This window comes from Epinephelus moara, chromosome 4 (genome assembly GCF_006386435.1).
Source record: "Epinephelus moara isolate mb chromosome 4, YSFRI_EMoa_1.0, whole genome shotgun sequence".
Lineage (NCBI taxonomy): Eukaryota > Metazoa > Chordata > Actinopteri > Perciformes > Serranidae > Epinephelus > Epinephelus moara.
In genome coordinates this window covers 36,816,139-36,838,090 of record NC_065509.1, presented here as the reverse complement: position 1 = coordinate 36,838,090, position 21,952 = coordinate 36,816,139, and the positions used below count along the sequence as shown (strand labels likewise).

The 21,952-nt window shown below is 40.0% G+C and overlaps 1 protein-coding gene across 5 annotated transcripts in view; it reads right to left on the bottom strand.

The window, feature by feature from the left end:
* ldb2a (LIM domain binding 2a) overlaps positions 1 to 21,952 on the bottom strand; it is a 130,091-nt gene that overhangs the window by 3,217 nt on the left and 104,922 nt on the right. The window contains exons 6-8 of one of the 5 annotated variants that reach the window (XM_050042862.1): positions 15,519 to 15,642; positions 11,678 to 11,731; positions 10,743 to 10,879 (exon numbers count right to left, since the gene is read on the bottom strand). In XM_050042862.1, the coding sequence (XP_049898819.1) occupies positions 10,743 to 10,879; positions 11,678 to 11,731; positions 15,519 to 15,642 (315 nt within the window). Of the gene's footprint in view, positions 1 to 10,742; positions 10,896 to 11,677; positions 11,732 to 15,518; positions 15,643 to 21,952 lie in introns of all 5 variants that reach the window. The other 4 variants (XM_050042863.1, XM_050042859.1, XM_050042861.1 and 1 more) reach the window with 4 other exon arrangements.

Genomic DNA, 21,952 nt, shown 5'->3' with positions numbered 1-21,952 from the left:
GAAAGACAGTATGAGAGGGAGAGACTGTGTTTGTGTGTATCTCTATTCATGGTTATTCATTTGTGTGTGAGATAAATGAATCTGGCTTTGAAAATTGGAAATGTATGGATTTTGATTTTATGTCATTTCGTGTTTGTGTGAGAGAGGGAGTGCGTTTGTAAGCTCGCGTGTATGATGTGGCTCTTTGTACTGCCATGGTAATTTTTGTGGCTCTTGGTCTCTGATTGGTTGGCCACCCCTGCATTAGTGAATTAGTGTTTTTAAATACTGATTTCTATTAAAACCTTTTTTTTATGAATATAGTTTTATTATGCTCTGCAGTTAGTTAAGAGGTTACAGCCTTCGTCATTTGTGCGTACACATCGTCTGAGGCAGCTCTAAATTTTTTTGCTTAGTATGAACAAACTCAGGAGGGAAATATTGATGGATCAAATATGTGTTTGTAAAAGGTTTGTACGCATGTTTAAAGCACAGATTTGTGTGTATGCACTGTTTGTGGATGACGTCCCGTGTGTCCTTCCTAAAGAAGAGTATGCAAAAAGTATAATTTTGTGTGTAAGTAAATATAAAAGTAATACTTATCACTCTAACATGTAGACCTAAAAATCCTCTCAATCATCGTTTAAAATGTATTTAGTTTTGTCTTATTGCTAACCAGGCTAAAAAAAAGTGTTTTATCTATGTTTGCTGTCTATTGCTGCTCTGCATGTCTAAATGTAATGATAATGTGTGTGTTGGTGCTTCGTGTTGCTAACATGCTGTTTATTGTTGCTGTGTTATTGTATTGTACTGATGCTCTGCTGTTGCCTGTTGCTTTCCATGGCTTCTGTTCGTATTGACTATTTCTAATTGCTGTACTTAATGCTGTCTTTATGTCTTTATGCTGTCTTTGTCCTGTGAATTTTATCCTTTCATTGGTTTCAAAACACCTTGCCAAAGGACTGCAGTTGAAAAGGCTAACACTGGCACATTTACAGAAATGTGGATTAATGTGCGTTGTCCTTATAAATGAAATAAATGAAATGAAAATGAAAATAAACACAAATCATCTTCTTAGTCACATTCTTAAATATTTACCCCTTTTTCTTCGTGTTAAATTTGCCTCTTTCATCAGTAAACCCACTTTTAGTTCAGCACTTTTATATTATTTAAAACAGTCTTAACTCAGTTTTAAAACTGGCACACAAATATAATCAATTTTTACACAAGCACCCGTGACATGTTTTCAGTTCTGTGCAGGACCGTCCACACTGCGCCTCGGGGTGATTCAAAATTAATATGCTTAAAGTGAGAGAGAAATCACCAGAGAAGAAATTAATTCATATCTGTTTCATCTAATTCTGAGACCAAAGCACCATCTGAATATCAAGTGAACTCACATCCACCCAAAAAGACCTTAAAACATCTGCATTCCTTCAGAGACATGAATATGCATGTTTGTCTGTTTCACATCATTTTTTAGGAAAAAAAATTTAATCAGATCGACCGCCTTTTAAAATGGAGGGTTAAAAATATAACGAGGTCATAAAGACAAACGTTTTCATGCAGCAGCTGATGTCTCTACAGCTGCTGATCTATTTCTGTGTGTTTACATGTTTTCTGTTTCCCATCTGAGCGAGGAGCGCCCAAACCCTCTACGATTGGAGGTATTTTCCTTCAACACGGACCCCCCGCTTGCTGAGAGTTTGTGTGTGTTTGTTTCAGTGTGATTGTGTGTGTGTGTGTGTGTGAGTGTGTTTAGGACAGGCGTTGGTGTATCCAGTGATCCCATCCCTACGGTCGACCCCTCTCGAAGCACTTGGTGCAAATGAAACCTTCCCGTACAGAAAGCGGATTCCCCCGGCGCTCTGTACCCGCCCCAATCAATACTCATCATGTAAGACATATTTCACAGAGATGGCCCTCTCACAGCGGGTCAGGGAAGGGAAGGAGAGAGATTTAGTTGTTATCCAGTGCTATCTGTGACTCCTGTGATGAGTCTTTAGAAAAGGGGGTGTGCTTGTTTTATTCCATGTTTCAGGGCAAAGTCTTCTGCGCCTCATGAATGAAGTGAATTTCTGTGGACTGGAGTTTAATCTGTGAATTCAAACACTGATCAATAAGCTGTGAATCATGACTGTATTTCTTCGTGTGTGCTGAGTTTGTGAATCTCATCTCCCTTTGACTGACTAAGCATCTCCCGGCTGGCGAGCCCCAGCGCCACCCACTGTAACCTGGGAAGAAGCTGTACAGTTAAATGGAGCGCACGCTTCACTGGCCAAGTGTGTCAATGCTGCCTGGCTTGGGAGATCTCGCTCTTCTCAGCCATCTCCTCCGCAACACACACACACACACACACACACAGGAACATGCGCTGGCACACAAACCCAGATTACTGTACAATCACACACCTGAACACAAACACAGACAAAAGCACTTGAATGCAAACTCAGATTAACTCCATGTATTGTACACAACAAAGCCCATACGCTCACCCAGGACTGTACACAGAAATCCTACAGAGATAAACACACATGCACAGAACAAACACACATCATCACTCCCAGTGAGCGTTGATGTAAACATACAAACGAGACAACTTAGCACACTCCAACACCCCTCCCGCCCAAAACTCAAAACACACACACTTGGATGAAGTGCAGGAGAGGCAGTTTATTTATCCAAGCCATCCCCAAAACCCCCCTAGCGACCACTTCTACACCCCACTATGCCTTAATCAGGCTAATTAATTTAGGTGAGCTTTTCAACTAAATGACAATATCCACACTGATTTGTCAATTTGCATAGCTAATTAAGTCATTAGCTAAAAACGTGCTGATTGCCAACAAGCCATGCATTCACCATCTGTTCCTGAGAGGAGGCCTGTCAACCTACCTCTGGCCAATTTTGGGCCAAAAAAAAAAAAAAAAAAATCCCTCAGACGATAACAGCTGGTGGCTAGTCTGAGACTGGGGAGCGCTAATTGTGAGCTAATTAATACTGTCAACTCGTCTACTCATCTCGTTAAGAGTTAGCTTTAGCGCTAGCTTAACGGCGAAGCTTTGAATGGGCCGTTGCAGCGATGAACGCCTCCCTGCTCCCTTCATTCACTGAGCAGCGTCATTAGCATTTTTTTTAAAACAGAGATTAGCAGTGAGTAGCTTAGAGGACATGTTTGCTCCTCAGGCATCCAAAACAACAAGTGGGAATTTAAAGGAGACGTGGCGGGAATGTGACAACAACCAAAGAGGACAGAGGAGAAAAAAATGTCCTCTGAAGAAGAAAAGTCAGAAAAACACTTTGAAATTAGATAATAAAAAGTTAAGTCAGCCGGCCTGATGCACACCTCATGTTTACCGTCACCCCCTCTGTTTAGAGAGGCAGAATCTACAGTTTAAATATCATCTATTTGAATTGAAGAATGAAAAAAAAGCAGAGAGGTGACATGGAAAAAAGAAATTAAATATATCAAAACAAAAGCCTCTAAGCTATGTAGCCATCTCTGCAACCTCCATTCTGGATTTATCAGTCCTAAACTGTGACATTACATGACGGATAAATCAATCTGCCAAAGTGGTATTGATCATTGTCACATTGATTTGAAGTAGGCAGGCTTTTTCGGGCCATTTGCCATTTGCTGATTAGTTTAATTAGTTTTTTGACTTCATGCAAACATCTTAAAACTCATCTTTACAGGATGAAACCAGTGGTATTCTGGATTTTTCTTGTCAACAAATCTACTGAAAAGACCAAATCCAACAATGTGCTTCTGTCTCTCAGTGAGTGAGGCTCTCGGCTTCAAGCACATTTGTTCCTGCTGAAGATGTAAATCCAAAAAAAATAAAAATAAATAAAAGCTAAACAGATTCATTAATAACAAAAGGCTCAGTAATTCCCTAAAACACCTGGGAGTTGTAGTTTTTAGCTAATGTTACTCAAATTGAAGTAAATGGTCAGTCTAAGTACAGGAAGTTCATTTTCTCATTTGAAACCAAAAATTAAAAAAAAAAACAGAAAAACTAGAAAACCAAATCCAAAATCCGTATCTTTGCACGTTAGTAGCCTCTGCGGTGTAGTTGACTGAGAGAGTGCAACAGAGCAGTGGTTGTATTACACCCAGCGAGTGCAAGCTGACTCAAGAGGTGACATATTTTAGAAATGATTTAGATATTTTTGAGATTATTTAATCTGAAAGAACAGAACTTGCACGAACTATAAGTAGCATTTGTTTAGGGACTATTTTTAGAGATGAATTAATACACATTTAGCTCTCTGCTTATTTCTTTTTTTCAGCAGCTGGTCTCAAAATAAAACTGCAATGCCCACGTTAATATTAATGAAGGAACATGTCACAAGGTAAAACAGTGTAGCTCACTGATGTGTTTTTAAAACAACAACGCAGCTCTGTGGCACAGAGGAATAATGTTTAGATACTCAGACAAACCTTGTAAGTATCATCAGTTCATTGTTGGTTTTGGTCTTTTTATTGGACTTGTAAACAATAAGGAAAATTTAAAGTAAAACCAGCTTTAGGGATTTAAATAAAAACTAATATTTTATAGAAAATTCAATCAACACCTGAATTAAAGTACTAAAATGAGTTTTAATGCAAGGAGGTAACAAAGATGAGACTTTATCTGTTCATATTGTTTGCAAGTTAATATAATTCAAGACATGAAATAAGTATAAAATAAATTAAAGGTTTGTTTAACCCAGTACTACATGAGATACAGAGCCTCCTAAATCTTCTCCTTTAATGATCTTCAATCTACCACTTTGATAAACAGCGGACGGACAGACAATTACAGGTTTAGTCCATGATATGCTGTACTTGCTTTGGATGCACTGACAGCATTAAGAACCTGCTGCTACAGACCAGCTTCGTCTAAGAAACATGTTCGGCACTAAATTCAGCCCACTAGAGGTCAGTGTTGCTCATTCTATGAGTCCCCCCCCTCCACACACACACACATGCACATACACACACACACCCTCCCCACCTTCCTTCCCCGCACCTCCTCTCCTCCAGCCGCTGGTAACCCCCCCTTCCCCTTGCGAGGGTCCACTCCTTATTGTCATTGGGCTCACGTAGGCTTGTGCTCAGCCACAAACGAACAACTTCTCAGACAAAGACAGCAGGCGTGCAACATATGTAACCAGCATGTTACCAGCCACGCTGCCAGTCTTAAGAGGCGTGTGAATGCACGGCATGAGGGGTACGGGTGGTGTGTGTGTATGTGTGTGTGTGTGTGTGTGTGTGTGTGTGTGTGTGTGTGTGTGTGTGTGTGATGTACATTATGTATGTATGAGACGGAGAGGAGGAGGTAAGAGAGGAGGGTGAGGACAACAAATCTGGAAAGATGACGTGACAGCTAACCACGGGACAGGACATAGAGGGACAGTACAGTGTGTGTATGTGTGTGTAGGTGTGCAGGTGAGAGAAAGAAACACTGTAAAAATGCCAAAAAAATTTACTTTGCCTGTGTTAAGTGCTGAGCAGATGAACACCCCCAACCTGGCTGGAAACTGGAGGAACAAGTCGACCCAGTATTAAAATTATTCACCCACGTAGAGCTGCACAAGTTCTACAATGTCCCTGTGTTCAGCTGTTTCTCCTACAACAGTGGATCTCCAACTTTTTTCAATAATGAACCCCCTTTGCAATATTTTTTCAGCTAAGTACCCCCTGATCAGTGTGGAACATTTCTGGTAGAAACACACAGTGATCGAACATAAACATTAGCATGAATGTGTTTGCTGAAACAGTTAACGAGCATTTCTAACAGGAATACTGAGTATAAAATGTGGTTTATCAAACTTATATTTGCATTTTTAGTTGAACTTATAGCATAATTAATTTAGAAATTATGCATGACTATTTTTTAAATTCATATTTAAAAAAAAAACTTCTGTGCAGTACTCCAAAGTGCCCCTAGGGGTACCCGTACCCTCACTTGAGAAACACAGTCCCATAAAGTGCGTGTAGGTACAAGTAAATTTGCAACAGCAAATAAAAAAACATACATTCCTTTTTTTAGTCAACATACTGTAATACGTCAATGTCAAACATTTGCCATATCACAACGTATTGTTTATATCTACTCTCACACCAATGCAACTGGGCTGGACAACCACAAAGAAAAAAAGGCAGATAGTCAAAGTGGAAAATATGATTTAAAAAAGTATCATCAGCACTACTGATAATAGTCAGTTAGCACCCTTCTTGTTGTGCACAGATGTCCTTAATAAATTGCCTTTTTTTAACTGATCTCAGCCTGTGCACCTTTTTTTGTGGCCATCCAGCCCAGTTGTCTTGGTGTGCGGCTATCTCCTCTGCAGTCCTTTTTTTGGTTGTCCATTGTACCGAGACACCCAAGATAGACTTTATTGTCGCGCAGACGCAGTTTCACAGCAGCTCTAAGACTTTATATCTACTCTTGCAATATTTTATCTGCTTATAGCAACTAAAGCATTTAAAAACTATTTAATGGTTCAGTTTAGACACTGAAGAACTTGGTTACAGTTAGAGGAAAAACTATGGTCTAACTCTGGTCGCAGCATCATTAGGGCAACTAACGATTATTTTCATGGTCAATTAACATGTCGATTATTTTCTCAATTAATCGATTAGTTGTTTGAGCTGTAAAATGTCAGAAAATGGTGAAAAATGTTCTATATTTTCCGTCTTCAAATGTCTTTTTGTCTACAATGCAAATATATTCAATTTACTGTCCTCAAGGAGGAGAAAATATTCACATTTTTTAAGCTGGAATCAGAGAATTATTACCTTTTAAAATTTGTAATAAATAACTAAAACCGATTAATCACATTAGTTGGCAATTAATCTAACAGTGGATAACTAATCAAGTGATCGCTGCAGCTCTAAGCACCATACACAACATGTTTACTGTATCAACATTTAACTGACACCCAGATCTCTGAGGTACGCCCTGCACTAACAACACTCAGGACTCAGGTCTTTGATGGTGAAGGGGAAACACATTTAAGGCGGGAATTATGTCTGTTTTTCAAAATATAACATATAAAACAATTAGAAATTAGCTCTTTAAGTTCACCTTTAGGGTACAGGGTTGCTATACTGCACATGCTGTGAATATAGAGAAGCATCAGCGCCCTTAAGTTTCCCATTAAGCAGAATTAGTCCAGTGTACAAGACGAACACGCGTTATTTTCAACCTTCAACCCTTTAGCGCTGCTCAGTATCAGCCCACTTTTAACTGAACTGCAATGACCTGTGCTCAAAAACAGCAGTGTTGTGTGCCGTACCAGCGTGGGTACAGAACAGTAAATTGGATGCAGTAGCATAAATATAATACAGTGTGTGTATAATGAGCAGTGTATGGAAACAGGTAGAAAACTAGAGCCTGAGCAGACAACACACTCACAACAGCATCAAATCCTCCAGGGGAGTGCCAGGCATGTGGTGCAACACTCAGCTGTTTAAGAGGCTATTTAACCTCTAACTGTGTCAAGTGGCCTGTTACAGAGAGACATGCAGCAAAATCAGACCCTGAAACACAGTATGCAGAGTCACAGGGATGGATATTTGTATATCCAGGTTACATTTTCTGAATGACAGTCACAGAACAATCCTGGGTTCTTGATACTATTGTTGGTCAGATTTATTTTGATTATTATTGGTTACTTGTTGTGTTTTCTTTGGGTACTGGCAAGTCACACACTCTACTGCTGGTGCTAGGTAGTTTAACCGTTCACTAGTCATTGGTGGAAGATTTCCCAATTTAAAGGTATTTCAGAAATACCCTTTAACTGAAAAATATGATGGGATGCCCTATGGTGGAAAGTTAGTAAGATGATCCTAAACTAATTTAAGCATTCTGGTTTTACTGTCTAATGTCTACAGTAGGTTTTAGAAATGTTTCCATTAAACAAGATTCAATACTTTTCCTAATAAAAAGTAAGACGACAACTACTCTCAGTGCTTGAGTCTACAAGGTTGCCCCACCAATTGTATACTGGCCGTACCAAGATAAGATCTGCAACGAAAGATTTATCTAACTTTTGTGGGTAACAATCATGGGTGTAGATTTCAGGGGGGGATGCAGGGGACACGTGCTCCCTAATATTAAGAACATATGCATTTGTTTCCCCCGATAAAAATGTGAAGGTAGCAGTGGACTTTTATTTTGACGGAGACATATGCACCATAAATTCCAAATTTGTGCACAAAACTTCATCAGAAAATTAAGTGTTTGATGCTTAAAATCTTCTGTTTTACTGTATGTGTCCCCACAACATTAAAACCGACGCCCTTGGCAACAATGGATAAAAGTAATTTTCTTAGTCACACAAAAGATTAATTTACTAACATCTGCACAAAATACTGTAAAATCTCAATTAATAGCCCGTGCTATTATTTGCTTAAATCAACAGACCTATATTTATTTTATTTAAACCAGTATGAATATCACTTGCAGTAAGTGAGTTACAATACTCCAGAATTACAGCACCTGGCTCATGACTTTCCCTTCTGATACTTTTGATCTGAGGACTCTTACAGACTAAATGAATATGAGTAACTCACAGAATAATCGAGGAATGGACACATAATTTGAGGTAGCTAACAATCGCTTTTATACATCCAAAGAACTTCTGTAAAGCAACCAGACCAGGCGTCTAATTGAGACAAGGGATGTTCCTGGCGACTAATTTCCCTGTCGAGTAAACGAAAATTTTAATTAAGACTAGTCGACTAATATAAAAAAAAGGAAAACACTCAGAAAACAGTCCAAATTATTATCATTATTATTATTATTATTAAGTTATCATTTTGCATCCTGGCACAGTGTATTCAGGCTCAACATATTCCATTAACTTCCTGAAGCCTTTACCTTCAACAACGTTAAGTTGAAGCATATCTTGCAAGGTCATTTTGCGTTATGTTCTCTGACCGGGTGGAATCACAGCGTCTCTGGGTGAAAGATATCGAATTGGTTTGATTGCGGCAAGCACTGCTAGCAGCAGCAGCCGTCGTTCTGTGCAGGTTAACATCCAAATGCTTGAGCTGAATGTGGTTACGCGTTGCTCCAGCCGAGTGACTATATACCAGTTTTTTCTGACACAGCCTACATGCTACCTTGTTTTCTTTTCTAGATCAAAGTACTGCCAAACCACACTGGTTTTGTAAGAGGACATCTCTCCAATTTCCCACCGTGCTGTTTTAAAACTCCCGTCTGCTCGAGCATTACCACGGTGAGGGAGACTGCTGTCTGATGGCTCTGTAGCACCCACTAGTGGCGGGCGGCTGCATGACAGTTAAGCAGCCTTGTACATAAATAAAACACTACTTAGTTTAACTGATTTATATTTCTGGTGCAGACTAGTGTAGGGTGCAGACATTTAATTTTTTTTTGTTTAGATGACTAATCGCGCGCATCTCTAATTGAGACAAGCCTTTATTTGTCAAAATATGTAGCCACACCAGGACAGTAAAAGGGACTGGGTGTTTAATTGGGACTAGGCTTTTGATTCAAGTTTTACTGTAACCTGAAGCTTAAACACAAAAATATCTGTATCAGGCATCAAACGCACACATCAGTTTAAACATAGTTTGACCTTCTATATCCAGTTACAACACTGAAAAGTCGCACAACTAGATATTGGCATATTGTCGCTATTATTGTCTAATATTGGTTTTATCGTTTTGCATTTGTGTTTCTGTAAAATTTCGAGCAACTGTTCCACATGTACTACTATCATGTTACATTCACTGTTGCTGTTCTAATAACAGCACAGTTTGTTGCTCAGAAAAAATATCAGAACTGACATACAGTAGTTTTACTCTCAAATATTAATGGCAGCTTGAAAAATCCCAAAGGTCGAGCGCTAGTTATCACCCACGTCTTCACTGCAGGCCACTGTAACAGTGTTAGTCGTGAAGCTGATCCACCACAAATTCATCAGAAATGTCTCATCAGTTGCTGCTGCTAAATGACCAAAAGCCACAGGAAGTGGCTGCAGCTGAACTCCACACGAAGCTCTTTCAGTATTGTGTTTTTTGTTTTATCCTAGCAGCCGGCGTATTATTTATCCAGAGCTCTTTACATTCAGACAGTTCCAGACATGCAGTAAACTCTGCTACAGTACGAGTCCTCTGGGCAGCTGAGAGTTCAGTGTCTTGGTCAAGGGCATTTTCAACAGTGTCACTTTCCCTGCCCACATTTCCCATTTGGTCCAGAGATTCAAACCTTTTTTTTTTTTTTTTTTTTTTAAACCTTTAGGCTACGGCCACTTGGTTGAGCATCGGGGTCAGAGGGGTCTTTTTAAACATACATAGTGTGAAGTACATGTAGAGTACTGGAAGAGAAACTGAGGAAGAGGCTTGGTGATGCGATGCTACCTGCAGCAGAGGAACACTTTTATTCACCTTCCGTACATGCTGTTTATAATTTTATCTGCTCTTGTATTATTTTCTGCTTTGATGATTTTTAATGTCGTTTGTGTCACTCTTTATGATATTTGATGTTTTTTCTCTTTGTCTTTCGGGGCGGGATGTTTTCATACAAATCCCTCGAGGATTCTTTGTCTCACTGCACAGATTTCTTTTCTAGCCTCTCCTCCTGCAGTGTTTTTTTCTCTTTTGTGCAAATAAATTAAACCTAATAGCTGCAATACCATTAGGAATACCTCGTGACTGTGTGTAACCCTGCAAACATGCATGTGGAGTCATAGAAGAAAAAAAAATAGAAAGAGGAGGCAAACCGAGTGGAGCTGATGCTTACAGGTACCTGACTGGAGAGGCTGAAGTTGGTGGCGGGGCTGCGTTTCTTGCTGGCGGTGGTGCCCACGCTGCTGTTGGCGCTGCTGGCTGAGTTCTTCCGTTTCCTCCTCTTCGTGGTTGTCTGTCGGGCGGGCTCAGCTTTGGCGCGACCAGCAAAGAGAAACAGAGGCAATGCCAAGAACATAATGCATACAGACGGAGACAAGGTGCAGGGGTGTGTGCTGTGTGGAGAGTGTTTTAGGTAATACAGTAGAGAGGCTTGGACAGGCGGCATTATGAGCGGAGACACAAAGGCGTGCAGACAAAATTGTGCAAAAAGCTTGCATACATGCATGCACACGCACACACACACACACACACACACACACACACACATTAAGACACATTACAGAGACAGGAGCGACTAGTCTACAGTGGTCCATGCTTTGTGTTCGTCAGAGGTGAAACCGCACGAGCGTTGACATCTCCCAAGACATGCACTAGTAAGAAAGACCCCGTTTCATTTGCATAAATGGTCAACAATGAAGCCTGATGCTCAACGTAATGTAAATTCTGTTAATGATTTCGGGCGCTGCACCGATTGCGATGTTCCTCAATAGCATGAGCCAGATTAAAACCGCTCTGCTGAGGCAGAAAGCACACTCCTGTTTGTCTTACTGAACATGTAATTATACCGTATCCATTCTTGTTGCATTGCTATAGATTTGATTGGCTGAGCATGAGTGTGTTCTTGTCATCATGATTTGCTTGAGAATTAAGTTCTTACATGCATTAATCTGGCACATGTAACCTGTGTTTGTTACATTACAGGTATTAGTGCTGTTTTCAAACATGCAGATGAAGTTGCACACAGAAAAATGTATTTCATGGCATTCCAGTAAGCAATTAAAATGCTGCTTTCCTATAAGACTGTGGACAGTGTAGGAGAGAAGATACCTTTTTTGTGATTTGTGGGAAATATTTCCGTTTTGAAGTTCTGTGGGTGTCCAGCTGAAACCGGAGCCAAAATCAGTTTTATTTGATTCAGGTGATTGGATATTCTCTTAAACAATTTAAGACAGAATGAGACCAGAGACAACAACAGAGAGAAGGAATAGGAAATAATTGAACTTTCAATGCCATGCAGATGCTACTTAACACCACTGGGAAACTTATGCTTAGATGAAAGATGTTTTTTTTACCCAATTATGAGTTATACATAATTCCTGAAGGTGCAATTAAATCACAAGTGAAATCATTATCATCAAAAAGATATAGAGTACAGATACAGGTTAAATAGAGATCTTGGTGTTTCTAATATTTACAAAATAATCTATGTAGTGCATAATTTATGAATACATGATTTTGCAAATTCTGCCAACATTTGTTAGAAAACATCATTCCTTTTAATCTCCAGGGAGACAAGAAAACACTGCTGTGATCTTCAAACAGATGTCTGAAAATGAAATACATTTTTCGAGGTTCTTACTAATCACACCAAGGGAGATGCTTTTTTATATTCAGTTACAACAACCAGCGACTCATGATACAAACAACACTGAAACTATAAATCAGAGCCAAAACAATAAGGGGATTTTTTTATCAGCATCTTTTCTTGTTTGATTCCTGACTTTGACAGACGTGTGTGCAAAAAAAAGCGAGCCCATTGTCAGAGACAATCATTTCTGTTATCCGACTGGTTTCCTTCGATGCTGAACCAGTGACGCACTAAAATCACTTCCATTTCCACCAAAAGGACTTATCAGAGCATAAATGCGCCTGTGGCTTCCTTCCTGGCGAAATCCCAACCAGTTTCCAAGCTGGAGAAGAATTGCAGGAAAAGGGGAATGACACGCCACCAAAAAGGGAAAGCCGCAATTCCAGCTAAACTGCAAAGTTCAGGCTAAACTTCATGTGAAAATACAGATGTCAAGAAACAGCCCTGAAAAACTGAGGAGGGCTGACTTTAATACAGCATTAGACTCATTATAACTAATATTCAAATGGTTACCATTAAAGGGATAGTCTGGATTTATTTTTTAAGTGACGTACTTATCTTTAGTCAGTGTATTACCTACAGTAGACGGCAGTTGGCATGCCACCAGCTTGGAGAAGCAGACAGGAGTGCTGAAACAGAAGCTAAGCAATGTTGCTGTGGTGTTAAACATATTTTAGCAAACAAAAAAATAATCACTATCAGTTTAAATGTATGCTATATTAAGAATATTTTCACTGTTTGACCTTGCTGTCAGACAGCCCTTTCCGACGATGAACTGAAGCAGATTTATCTCTCTATTTAAAGCCACCAGATTCCTTTGAAAGAATTGTAATTTTACCTGACAGAACTCAGAAGCTGCTGATCTACCGCCGCCAACATTGGTTAGTTTATTGGTGTTATTAGCCTCTTTTACACAGCACGTTCAAGGCAGGAATATTGCACCATTATTTCACATCCCTGCTCTGTATGAAAGGTACAAACACAGAATGGGAGGACAGAGTTGTTCTGCCCTTAAGCCGTCAACGTAGGAAGTAACAGAGCTGAATTGACCTATGTGTAAAAAGTGTAAGCTGGCGGGATGGGACGCATGTGACGTTGTGACAACGTGTTATGTGAAGCTAAAGAAAGAAGCTAAAAGCAGTTAGCAGCTAACTCAAAAGAGGAGGAGCAGCAACCAAAAATGTCCGCAAATTGGGGAGACAATGAGGTCCAGGAGTTACCCTCTAAGCAGAGGATGAGATGGTAAATGATTCTTATTGCCATGTCTCGCCATTGATATTGTTTAGAAAGCACTGTGTGATGCGGCTGTCATGTCACACTAGAAGCCAACGATGTTGTGTTACACGTCAAGCCTCTTTTGCTTCGGGACAACCAGCTTGCGATGCAAATTCACACAGTGGGGCGGCATTATACCAGCATTGTTTGTCTCTGTGTAAAAACAGGCAAAGCTGGTGTAATAAAGGCTGTTCATTGCAGCAATATTGCAGGAACTCTGTGTAAAAAGGGCTATTTTGTGACTTTGGTGAGTCCAAACTAACCCTCTAAAACAGTGGACCCCAACTGGTGGGTCACGGTCCAGAAGTGGCTCTGAATGGACTGCAAGTGACTCACACTTTATTGTTAAGTACAGTGAGTTTCCGGCACAGAGCTTTTATTTTGACGTGCCGTTTCCTGCTGTTGAGTGAGTAAATAACGGACAGCTACTTAACAGAGACGACATGGCCAAATCCAAGTATGATGCTGCATACTGTATATCAAACTGTGTGCTCCTTGAACTAATGCCTAAGGAGAAATCTGGACCCCGTGGCTGGACCAGATGGGAACCACTGATCTAAAACACAGAAGTCACACAACAACACAAACAAACTAACCGATTGAGGCAGTACTAGACCAGCAACTCCCATGTTCAGTGAGGTAAAAATACTGTTTTTGTTAAAGGAGTCTGGTGGCTTTCAAGACAGCACAGATAACAGCTTCAGCTCCCTCTTCAAAAGGAGCTGTCTGACGAAACAGTGAAAATATTCTTAACATAGAGTACAATAAACTGATATAGATGTTTTTAGGTGGCTAAAATACATTTTGCTGCTGCTCCCATCCACAGCAGTACATTGCCTTGCTCCCATGGCAGTACTCCTGCCTGCTTCTCCAAACTGGGGATGTGCCAACTGCGATCTACTGTATGTAATACACTAACGATGGATAAACACTTCATACACACAGTCCCTTAATCAAGCTGATGATATAAAATAATTTCATAGACTACTGTATATCAAACCAAATAAAACAATAAAGCTGCATATTCTATCAAACAACATCACACATTAAGCTGTTTCTCATAAACCCCACATATATGATTTTCATCCATATAGGATTTCATATCAGGCTCTCTTTCCATGGCCACAATTAAACATCAATACAAGAGCTTTTTTTCCTCCTCAGACTTTATATTCATAAAATGCTTTCCATGTATTTTTTTTCCTCTCTGTTTTTTTTTTCTTCTTTTCTTTGAAGAACGTCGTCGACACTGGGGAGCCGCTGGCCGGGGAGCTGGATCTACAAGTCTGATTACACCCAGCACTCTTAATTAAAGTTACACAGGTCTGAGTCAAAGGCTTTTTGACTGGTGTTGGTTTTTAAAGACATCTCGTCACGCCTCGCTAAGCATTGCTGTAATTTGCAGCCACTGCGATGTGTCCAAAAAAACTCGGCTTACTCTTTCTCTCCAGCTTAAGACCGCACAGCCAATTTAAGCCTGGTACTTTTCAGAAACCGCCCTTAAAACATCAATCATAGAGAGCTGAGAGGCCCCGTTAAGATTGGCGAGGTTGAGATTCAGGAGGCAGCCCTGAATTCTGATTAATTTCACATACCTGACAGGCAAAACATATTTAAGGGATTAAGACATATAATGGCAAATTTGGAAACATAAATGATGCAATAAAAACACAGTCTGAGAAAATATATTCCTGTTAGTGCAAAGTGAGTGATGGTACAGAATTAAAAGCTGTTTTTTTTTTTAAGGAAAGGGAGTCAGTTAAACCTCAGTAGAGGAAACGATTAAGACTAGATACACAACATTTTTAGAAAATGTAAATGATTTTTTGTCGTCATTTGATGCCAGTTTGGACAACTACTCCTTGTTTCTGGGGCCTGTTCAGAGAAGCAGGTTTAACCGGGGTTATCTGAAAATCTTTGCTGAGAGAAAACCAGAAAACCTCTTGTCATATTCGTCCAGATTTGTGGACAGAGCTGCTTCTCTAAACAGGAGCAGTGACAGTGTTTTAGTAGGTAGGTAGTTACCTGGTGGGGCTACCATTCTCTGCCACTTCTGGAATAGGCATGTCTTGAGACAGTCCCGGGGGCTGAGGTTGTAGGTCTTGTGCCTTGACATGAGCTCCTGCATGGGCTCCAGGATGACACACAACTGCAGACACAACGGGACAAACCACAGTTCAGTTAAAGTAGATTTATTTCACGTGTGATGAGAGAACAGTGTCCACTGCTGCAGCCTCTTATCAAGGTAGAGCAAAACAACATCCATAAAAACACAGAGTTTGTTGCTCAATTAATCACCCACGGACTGACTTTGAGTGATTAATTGTGCAGTAAATCTACTTTTTATAGACACTATTAATAAAGTACCTTTAAAAAACAGGTTTATTGTCAAGAGCTTCAGAGAGAAGACGGGTAGAGGGAGAGAAAGATGGGCAGGAGGATACATTTTAATATGGGCAGCCTTTGTTGAGCTGTTTACAAACCACAGCATCATATGAATGACACATTCATGCGTCAATACACACATACTTGGAAAACACTGAACAGTCTCTTGTTCCCACACTGAACTCCAGCAATATTCTCCAGTTAAGTACAATATTCAGTCAAAAGAAAAACTGTAAATCTCTGGTGATCTGCAATGAGTGGAACCAGGGGTCAGCCTGTCATCTTAAATACATCAGGCTTACTTTATCCAGATAACATCTGGATAACATTACTGGTCAGCCCCCCTTTCTTTAATAGCACCAACCATCCAAAGGCTTGTTGGTGCAGTCCGAGGGAAGTGATTGGACAGTTATAGTGCTGTCTTGTTGCTGGACCAATCACAGAGTAACACTGGGATCAAACTCCAGGCAACCTTCCCGTCTTTTTCCTCTTACTGGATGAAACTGTTTTCTTTTTCTTCCCAGACTTTTCTCCACCTTTGAACATTTGACCATTACACCAACCTCTCCCAGTCCCTCACACCCACAGCATCATTTGTTTTGTTAATTATCATGAGCAGCGCAAAGTTTTGAGATGGTTACCTGTGGCATTTTGTCTGAGTTTACCTGTAATGTCGGGACGGTTTTCACCCGATTCACTGAAGTTCTAAAGCAGTTTTCAATTAACAATGGTACAAAAAAAATTGGTATTTTCATTTTGAATTTTTCATATTTTCAAAGTTTGGCTCACATAATGTTGTAAGGACCCCATACTATGATACAATAAATCACTATTACAGCTGATTTTAGCTAAGTGCAGATAAATCAGCATCAGTTTATGTTGTCTAAGAAATAAAAAGAAAATTAAGTAAAGAAAACTAGATTTAAGTTGATGCGTGAACAATGCGTTGTTTGTCTACAAGAGAGCACTGACAAGTAGACTGTAAAATGTCTTGGTATCTTGGTTACAACTGTTACATGAAAAACTTTTAAAGGATCCTTATCAAGACATTTTGTCTATGTACAAACAAAAAAACCTAAACTATTGTCAATATGTTGTTTTTAGATGTCTTTAACTGAAAAATCAGCAGCCGCCCCGCCCACCAAGCCTCCGGGCGCCCTGTGTGCGGGGGCAATGTCCTTGCTGGGGCGGCCGTGGGCTCAGTTCCAGCCTGTGGCCCTTTTCTCCATGCGGTCCTCTGTCTCTCTTCTTTTATGCTTCTGACTGTTCTGCCATTAAAGGCCATAAAGGACTTGCTTGAGTTCAAGCAAGTCCAGTTGGCTACGATAAAGCACTTAAGAATACCATGACCTGGGTGACTGAGAATCCTCACCAACAAAACCCTCAAAAAAAGAAAAAAAAAAGAAATCAGCATTAGCCTAAAAACTCGAATATCTGTCAGGCTACAGTTGCTATAAAATATGACTTGTGTATTTTTGTTCTGGGCTGAATATTCTACCTAGCAGAACAGGTCCAGACACACTCATACTGTTCCAGGCAAGCAGCAACTTCCAAGGCAGAAAAATGAAGCCAACATGAGAGTCACTCCCTGTAGACCCCTTTGTTTAAATGCCCAACTTTACAGCAAACAAAACAAAACATGTTTACAGCCTGGCACAAAAGATAGTTTTGGTCTCTACAGCCAATTCCTCCATTCATTACACCTGTAAAGTGGGTGAATTGATATATAATTCACCTGTTTAAATGTTATTAAGACTTAAACGGAGGCTTAATTAAGGACGTGGTCGCTTTGAGTCACAGGATGTCTGCGAGGTGTCACTACAGTCTATGAATCAGAACCAGCCCTCACGTCTCCACAACTCCACCCTCTCGTCCAAATTTGGTCACTTCTGGCTCCAAAAATCCAAGATGGAGACGGCCAAAAAGCCAAACTTGAGACCTCAGAATGGGAGTCCACAAAACAATGGGTGACGTCACAATGGCAACGTCCATTATTTTTATACAGTCCATGGTTCCAAGCAACAAGTTCTTAAAATGACATGACAAAACATGTCAGTTGTAATTAAAGAAAAAAAAACATAAAGCATTCTCTGATCTGATGCCACTACCGACAGGAAAACATCTAAATGTGCTGTAAAAATATAAACATGTTTTCATCTGACATTGCTGTGATTAAGGTTTGGTTAAGTTTAAGCAGTTAAGTTTGGCTTAAAAGAACTACTTGGTTAATTTTAAGCAACACTCACTGAAGAGAAACAACAGCCAGAACATACTAGAAACATATAGTATTCTGATACAGCAGTGGTTCTGGCCCCTAAGCCTTCTGTATATAGCTGCAGTATGGCTGACGGGGCAAGCAGTCAATGCAGTTGCTGTTTCCCAATCAGAGTGTGATGTAAGGTCAAAAAATACTGAAGAGAAAGAAGGCGTGGGTATGCTAACTTGCTCAAGGGCACTTTGACAGTCGTTACTGAGAGAAAGGAGACTGTTAATCATTCACTGCATGCTCAAATGATCTGACCTTCAGCATCCCACCACCCCTACATTTCTGATGTCAATTCTAATCAACATGCTCATCCTGTCTTCAGCCGTACTGTACAACTTGGAGGTAAAAAGAAAAAAACACGGGCAGGTAGTATCATGTACTGCATCTATTACCTACGACTATGTGTTAAGGTTTGGAGGCTTTTATACAAATCACCCGACAACACCAGGAATCCTTGCAGCAATGTTTTAGCATGATGGACGTTCAAACCAGCGATGTTCACCAGTTCCGGGTTTCAAACTAGTCGTTCTAACAACCGTAGCTGCTTACGCCAAATTACCCTACATAAACGCAGTAATGTCTGTTTCCCGTGTTAGGACGGCAGTGTTTTGATGCCATGCAGCTCGAGGTAAAGTGAACATCCCTGTAGCAGACTAATCCCATGTTCTCCTCTGATAGTTCCCTCCTGACACAGTAATATCCCTCCCCAGCTCAGCCAACAAGCCCTGGCTCTCAGCCTGAAAACAAGGGCTATTTTCAGGCTGAATAGTAGGAAGCCGGCAGCTCCAATACATGGAAAGGCTTAAATACTCCAAATGAAAAAAAAAAAGAGAGGGAGTGTGTGTGTGTGTTTGTGAGAGTGAGAGAAAGGCCAGTTGTAACCCCTGAGCCAGGAAACCGTCAGCCTCTTTTGGAAGGACTGATAAACGCTGGGAAAGGCCTTTTCCAGAGACACATTATTGCCAGTTTAATGTGAGAAAGGGTGTATTTTACCTTGACACCCTTGGATAACAGTAGGGGAAAATATAATTTGTAAAGTGTGTGATATGATGCATAACAGCGACTGCACAGCAGTGGTTCCCAATCTGGGAAATTGGGACCCACAGAAGGGGTCGTAAGATGGATGGAGATCTAAAGGAACAGTGAGATGATTTTTGGGGTACAAGATAGGTTTGTTTTCCTGACCTTTCAGTAGACTTTGCTTTCTTCTTGTGAAATACTTCATAGTTTTATCTCTCCAGGCCTCTATTAATCAATGAGGGGTTACAAGTAGACATTGATTTGCTTTAAGGGTCACAAAAAGCCAAAAAGGTTGGGACCCACTGCTTTACAGGACATAATGAATTCTCTATAAATCACTGACAGGTGAATTCACAAAGAATGGATTTCTGTCGCTGATAGCACCATGAATAGCACATCACTTGAACTGCTATCTGCCCTGTCTCAAGGTCCGATTCACAAAACACATTGTGCCAATGACACTACAGCACAAACACGCCCATAAAGTTTTGCAAGTGAGTGTATTTTTGCTCTGTTTTTGCCTCAGATTGCCATTATCCAAGTGCCAAAGTATAAATGTTGCCTTTGTGCCAAGAAAACTGAAAATAAAACTGAAATTGTGAGACCGCAAGTAACAGGTCCTGATCGACGAAGTGCAGAGGCATTCCTCAAAACTTTAGGCAAAACCTGAGGTTAAGTCTGGGTGTGACACCCCTTACAGATGCGCTTCAGTTGCCATTAACTCTCTGAAGACACTAATAATTTCACTGTAACTGTGTGTGCCTATTAGCGCTGATTTTTGTGAATTTCACTGGTTATGCAATGAGGCTCATTTGCATTGAGAGAGGCCAATTTTGCGACCAACATATGCCTTTTATTTGATTGAAAGAAAATTCTCACTGCTGGAAAGACGGTCTTTTAATTAAACTGGACAGTCTCTGCAGTAGAAAGACACAAATACTTTTGAAGTTGGTGCAACATGACCAGAGAAAACAGAGGAAAAGGTCTGTGGTATTAGCCTCTACTCAAGAGATAGACAACCTACAACTACCAAAATGCACTCCACCATACTGGACCAATGAATTACAGTAAAACGGTACGCTTAAATATCTTACTGAAAACAATTTGAGCGAGAAATGGGCAACACAGTAATAGAATCTTGGTTAATATTTGATCACCACTGCCTAGTTTTATCATTTGATCTCAGTATATTCAGCCTCTGTTTTTACAATACAAAAAACAGTGGCATCCACTTTCCTGTTCACAAATTCTTATATTACAGCCAAACAGTGCACTAAAACGTGTTTTTATCAAGACATTTTTGGCAAGAAATAGACAATAACTTGATAAAATCTTAGTTTACATTTGATCAGCACTGCCTAGTGTTACGGTTTAATTTGAGTTTGGTCTCAGTTTGAGTGAAAGAGAGAGCAAAAATCCATGTTTCGCGTCATACATCAGATCTGAGTTGTGAGAGAAACAGGGAGATCTGGGCAGTCGTAAGATGGAGGGAAGTTTACCACAGTTCATTTAAACATACTATCCACACTGTTATGATACACAGCTGGTTGAAAATCTACAGAGTATCCCTTTAAATATGGCAAATGGCAGGAGAGCACCATGACGCAATTTGCATTAGGGGTGCATCTCAACCTTTGCGGGTGCTTTGAGAATTATATACTGTAGTTTCTTTTTTGTTTTATTTGTGCAGCAAAAGCTGTGCAATCCTTTTGTGAAATCGCCTGTGAATCTGTAACTGAGCCTTCAGTTCTTACTCCCGTCTCCTCAGCGCCCTTTAAACCTGGCAATCTCTGTAAACTCACATGCTTAAAATGCAAATTCAATAAACTAAATAACATTGCTTTTAAACTAGTGGAATACTCTGTGTAGTTTATGGTGTTTCATTATTACTGGAATGAAAGAAAACCTCAAATGGAAGTTAAATCCCTTGTTAAGATGAATGTTTTCTGATGCATTTAAAATAAAACCACATTGTGCTGTGGGAAAGTTCCTAATTTAACAGATACACAAGGATTTATGTGAAATATGTGAGTAAGGTTTAGACCACTGAGGCAACGCACATCATTTCAACAAACTAACCACTCTTCAAAAAGCAAAGCAGACTATTTAGACACAAACAACTTCCACAAAACGCATGTTGTCAGCAAACAGAAAACAAGGCATGATCCCTGTTTCATTGTTCCGTTTGCTAAGCACTGACCATCTGAATCACTAAAATAAAGAATGAACAGAAGCCAAATCTTTTAGTGTGTAATTACAGATACTTGAATTATGTGTTTTCTCTTTCAGCCGCATTACAGTTGCTTTCTGTACAGAAAAATCATTGTTATAGGAAAACAAAAACAGCCACCCTGCTTCCTCTCCCTCTCTGTGTCTTTCTTCACTCAGTTATTATAAGCAGCCGAGGTGCCGTTCCCCGATTCGCGCGCCATTTCACAATTATGAGTCTCAACAGGGAGCGTTCATTAATGTTATGCTAATTTTCTGTATCCAATTAATTCTTCTCTCTCCCCATCTCTCTCCCGCTCGCTCTTGTTCTCCCATTTGGAAATCGTAGCTGTCAGTCAACTGTGGCGTCGGAAAACACAAACAAAACCCTGTGAAATAATCACTAATGTATTCAGCCGGCTTATACTTCCTATTTCCGTAAATTATATTGCTGCGGTCAGGTAGAAAAACATGTATATGCAGAGAGTAAAGAAGAAATAAGTGCTTATATTTTTTTGTTTTGATGCCGTGCACTTTTGAAATTATACACTCAGGTTTCAAATGCCCGAGAGTCATAAAA